Genomic DNA, 5,557 nt, shown 5'->3' with positions numbered 1-5,557 from the left:
CCCAGAACAAGAACTTACCGACTTCATCGAGGCGGTAGTAGTGGGATACGAGGCTACTGTGAAACATACAGTGATGGCCGTTGTTGATGGAAGACAGACACTTGCTGCAGGGCAGGACCACGTGGTAGCCCACCACACACCCACTGCGGGGGAGAGAGAGAGAGACAGTTTTACAACACTTGCAACATAAATAGGTCACACAAGTGCCAAATATTAGAGGTGTTACTAAAAAGTAACATACAAAGAAAAGGAGGAGGAAAGAGAAGGACGATAGATGTTTGATAGGAAAGAAGGAACAAACCACGCATCAAGAGAGGAGATTGTTTGCTTCAGTAAAGAGGAACAGCGTATGACACAATAATTGTCAATATGTGCTGGGAAAATGTAAAATAGACAGACAGACAAACAGAAAAAGCAGAGAAAGAAAGGAAAGTAGGAGGTATCTGTGGCGCCCTCCAACCATGTGGAGTCAGAAAAGTTAAGAAGCTACAACACCCTCCCCTCCCTTCATCCAATACCGTGGTTTAAAAAAAAAAAGAACAGCCACATCAGCTCAGTTGATGTCATGCTGGACTACGGAGTGCACGGCCCTGGTTCGAATCCCAGACTGGACATTCCTGAGCTCGGGTTGTTTTGCGGAGTTTTCAAAGCTCTCAACCCATTTGGCTCTGTCCTAACGGAGACGGATGTTAAATTCGGAGGTTGTGCTTTTTCAATAACCTTATCTAAAGGTGTTGATAGGGGTGTTTAACCCATACACTTACACTTACTAAACTAATCTTCAAGGAATACCCAACGTTTGAGTTTGAGCAAAAACAAGGTAGTGCTGACAGAAATCCGTGTTGACAGAAGGCCATATGGGACAGTCACTAGTAAAAAATTATTAGGAAGAGACAAATGCAGTTGATGGCCCTGGTTCGAATCCCCAAAAGGGCATTCTGAGCTTGGGTTGTTTTAACGCAGAGTTTCTCAGGCTCTCAACCCATTTGGCTCAGCCCTATCAGAGATGGAGGATACATTTGGAGGTCGCGTCTTTTAGATAACCTGACATGGTGTTGAAAGGGGCGTTAAAACCCAGACAGTTTCCCACTGACCAACTCAAGCAGCCCAGGTGCTGGATCCTGCACTTGCACTTCTCTGTGGTGAACACCTCAGGAATCACGCCCACAGAGCTGGGGAGGACAAGCAGGGAGACATGATCAAACAGCATGTGATAATCAAAGTCAGACATGATCAAACAGCATGTGATAATCAATGAGAGACATGATCAAACAGCATATGGTAGTCAACCACAGACATGATCAAACTGCATGTGATAGTCAACCACAGACATGATCAAACTGTCAGCATAATCTTTACTGTTAGTCAACCACAGACATGATCAAACTGTCAGCATAATCTTTACTGTTAGTCAACCACAGACTTGATCAAACTGTCAGCATAATCTTTACTGTTAGTCAACCACAGACATGATCAAACAGCATGTGATAATCAACCACAGACATGATCAAACAGCATGTGATAATCAACCACAGACATGATCAAACAGCATGTGATAATCAACCACAGACATGATCAAACTGTCAGCATAATCTGTTACTGTTAGTCAATGGGAGACATGATCAAACAGTCAGCATAATCTGTTACTGTTAGTCAATGGGAGATATGATCAAACGGTCAGCATAATCTGTTACTGTTAGTCAATGGGAGATATGATCAAACAGCATGTGACAATCAAACACAGACATGATCAAACAGTCAGCATAATCTTTACTGTTAGTCAATGGGAGACATGATCAAACAGCATGTGACAATCAACCACAGACATTATCAAACTGTTAGCATAATATGTTACTGTTAGTCAATGGGAGATATGATTAAACGGTCAGCATAATCTGTTACTGTTAGTCAATGGGAGATATGATCAAACGGTCAGCATAATCTGTTACTGTTAGTCAACGGGAGATATGATCAAACGGTCAGCATAATCTGTTACTGTTAGTCAACGGGAGATATGATCAAACGGTCAGCATAATCTGTTACTGTTAGTCAACGGGAGATATGATCAAACAATCAGCATAATCTGTTACTGTTAGTCAATGGGAGATATGATCAAACAGTCAGCATAATCTGTTTCTGTTAGTCAATGGGAGACATGATCAAACAGCATCTGTAACATAATATCTAATATTTTTATATTTTCTCTTTACTCAAACAAACTCTGTCATACCTATCAGATTCTCAATCTCCCCTTCTGTCGTATTCTCAATATCTCACCTTCTGTCCTATTCTCTATCTCACCTTCAGTCGTATTCTCTATCTCACCTTCTGTCCTATTCTCTATCTCACCTTCTGTCCTATTCTCTATCTCACCTTTTGTCCTATTCTCTATCTCACCTTCTGTCCTGTTCTCTATCTCACCTTCTGTTCTATTCTCTGTCTCACCTTCTGTTCCTATTCTCTCTGTCATATTCTCTATCTCACTTTCTGTCCTATTCTCTCTGTCCTATTCTCTATCTCACCTTCTGTCGTATCTGTCTGTAGAGAAGAGTTCAGTTTTCCCGTCTGCCACCAGCACGGCCAACATGCCCCTGCGACACACCGTCTCTCCACACGCCCGGCAGTCCAGCAGGTACACGGAATTCTTCCCAAAACTGGGGTGCAGGCTGGTCAGTACCATGTTCTGTAGACTGTGAAGGAAAAATAGAAGTAGATCATGCTGCATGTCAAATTGAAAATGACTGTTTACTTGATGAGAAATAATAAATAAAAATAGCATTTGTACAGTGCATATCCCCATTCAACAGCGATAAGCTTAATGCACTTTTCAATCTATATTCTACAAGCCTGTTATTATCCAATCAGACCCTAGAAACATTCTCAGCTTCCCAGGAAGCATACAGCATACTAAATGGATCAGAGCAGGGTAAAGCTTGAAATACCAGTGGAGAGAGAAGCAGGAATTATTCAACGTTCAAAAACATTTTTTTTTTGCAGATAGGAAAGGTGGGCCTCCTGACCCCTACTTTCTTCGGCAGTAAGCAACGATAACAACAATACCCCACCATCTGCTAGTTTCCCATGACAACAACAGATGCCCAGAACCACAGCTACAATAACAATGCATTTCTTTTGTCGACCTGTCAAAGATATATACATTGTATATTATTTAAATATAACAAAATTAAATCCACTGCCTAGTGTGTAAGATTCTGCTAAATGCTGTTTTGAAAAGTGACGTAAGATGGAGTCAAACACTGTTCAGTTGAAATGATACAAGAAATATGGCCAAAGTGACCCTACATGATTATGAAAATGAAATTAAATGTAGGCCCACTTTTTGTACAGTATGAGAATATTTTGACATTCATAATAAGACTAAGACAACATGCATGCTGTTACGAGGGTGACTCTTCTTATCTTCTTTTATAGCACTCTCAGATAAAAACTCAAGGGACAACTGACAAGATTCTATGACGCACAGAACAGGTAGGCCTACATTTTTTTTCCATAGATTACATATTACGATGCTCACTTTCTAAAAAAAAGGCATTAATGGTATTAGGTTCCTCGTATTGTTTTCGATGAACCTCATACCGGTTAAGTAACTAACATTTCATGTCACAATATTATTTATAGTACGAAGATATAGACCCAAGTTTTTATAATAAAACGATAAATAGGGTCTTTTTTTTTTTGGTGAGTGTTTTACGCCGCTTGCAACTGCATAAGGTCATACGAGCACGCGGGACACACCAAACATTTTCAATTGAAAGGAAATTTTGAATTTTGCCCGGGTGGCGACCGCAGCCCACTCTCATCAATTTTGGACCACCAAGGGATCTTTAATGTGTGCAACTTGCGCACAGGACCTCTGAGATTTTTTACCCTTGTCCGAGAAGGCTAGGTGTCCTACCAGAAGATCAGGGGGTGTGGCTGAAAGACAGCAGTAAGAAGGAGCCAAGTAGTAGCAGTAGAAAGGCTACAGAAAGAGTTAGGAGCCCAGTGGAGGGGGCAAAGGAGGTGAGGAGGTGGGGGGGAAAAAAAGGAGACGAAAGCAGATGACAGAACATTGCGAGAGAGAAGGAAAGAAGGTGAAAGGAGACAATTTTAGAGAAGAAAATATTTCCGTCGCAACCCGGATTTGAACTCGGGACCTTTGAATGAGAGGCGAACACCTTAACCTCTAGGCCACGAGAGCCCCCCAAATAGGGTCTGTCCCAGTTTTCAATAATTTTAATTAGTTTCATTAATAAACAAAACAGTCCTTATATAATTGGTGGGTCCCTCTCTGACGTCGCTGTTAGTTGATAGAAAAAGTTAACAACATTACCCTAGTTCGACAAGGTAGGACTACTCAGTCCAGTTGGCATACATTGAGGATAGAAGGAGTATTGTCTCAAATGTGAGCATCTATATCTAGACCTAGATCTAGATCTAGATTCTAGATCTAGATTAATCAAGGCAGAGCATTTACTTACACTTACATTAGGTAATATGTAACAACGGCTGGACAGAGATTTAAAAGATTTTGATTTTAGTCTACAATCGAACCTGACATAAAAGCAGCGAAGTAGCAAAAGTGAAGCATGATGATGTCATTATCATAAATATCTTACCGTTCTTTAACTTCTAATTAGATCTAGAATCTAGATCTAAATCTAGATTTAGATCTAGATCTAGAGCTATTTGTAAGTCTCTGTTCTCTATCTCAACTAATAAATCAGTATCCCCATTTTAGATTAGTTTTATTACTTTTTCTGGAGTGTGTTTTAGCTTTAGCACAACTTTCTGACGAGGAGAAAGAATGTGTCAAAACATGCATATTCAGTTAAATAAAAGAAACATCTTCCCTCAATTTTACCAGACAGAAATACCTCTGTTATTCTCCTGAAGTGTAGTAAAAAGGATCAGACTACCATCAGCATCACGTTTCTTTAGCGGTCACATTCTGTACGGCAGTGGCCATGTTACTCTCTGTTTACGGGGAAAACCCGTTGATAGTGGGGTGTTTCTATTTACGTTTGCAAACACCCATACCGATTGGTTAGTCTGCCCTTTAACTATTAAATAAATCTCTGTGATTGGATGGAACTTTCTGTCTGTTGGATCACGCTAAACGCGAGAGTTGGCGCGGAAGTACCACAATCCATTGCGCTATTTTGCAAAAGTAAGGATCGGAAGCAGCGAAGCGTGAAGCGACCAAGGAAGTGTTCGGTTCTACACACAGTGATCTTTGTGGATAATCGGATGCCCCTTGTATTTTCACCATGACAGAACGACGCAGCAAAAAGGAGAAGGAGATCGTGAATGACATGGATAATCATCTACGAGGTAAGTTACCATGTTTTGCTCTTCTCCTATTCTCGTGAGAACTCTGTTTACCTTCAGCTACCCTAAATGCAAATACGGGTGGGCTGGTTTGTGTCTTCACCGCTTCCTCGTCTCACGTCTGCTGCGAGGGTAATCCCTCTCCTACGACTCGCTTCTACTTCTGTGTATGCTCTACCGCTATAATTTATTTTACTCATCCCGTTATTTTTTCTCTGATCTTCTT

At 40.9% G+C, this 5,557-nt stretch overlaps 1 protein-coding gene across 1 annotated transcript; it reads right to left on the bottom strand.

The window, feature by feature from the left end:
- Positions 1-18: 18 nt before the first annotated feature.
- On the bottom strand, positions 19-5,089 carry LOC101852142 (protein FAM72A; the record flags this gene model as incomplete). The annotated part of the gene is given in 4 exon segments (XM_005112661.3): positions 19-143; positions 1,095-1,172; positions 2,523-2,690; positions 4,878-5,089. Coding segments are annotated over 3 exon segments (361 nt in total), but the record flags the coding sequence as incomplete, so codon positions are not given.
- Between the last annotated feature and the right edge of the window lie 468 nt (positions 5,090-5,557).

Source organism: Aplysia californica, unplaced genomic scaffold, assembly GCF_000002075.1.
Source record: "Aplysia californica isolate F4 #8 unplaced genomic scaffold, AplCal3.0 scaffold01356, whole genome shotgun sequence".
Lineage (NCBI taxonomy): Eukaryota > Metazoa > Mollusca > Gastropoda > Aplysiida > Aplysiidae > Aplysia > Aplysia californica.
This window is presented reverse-complemented; position numbering and strand designations above follow the sequence as displayed.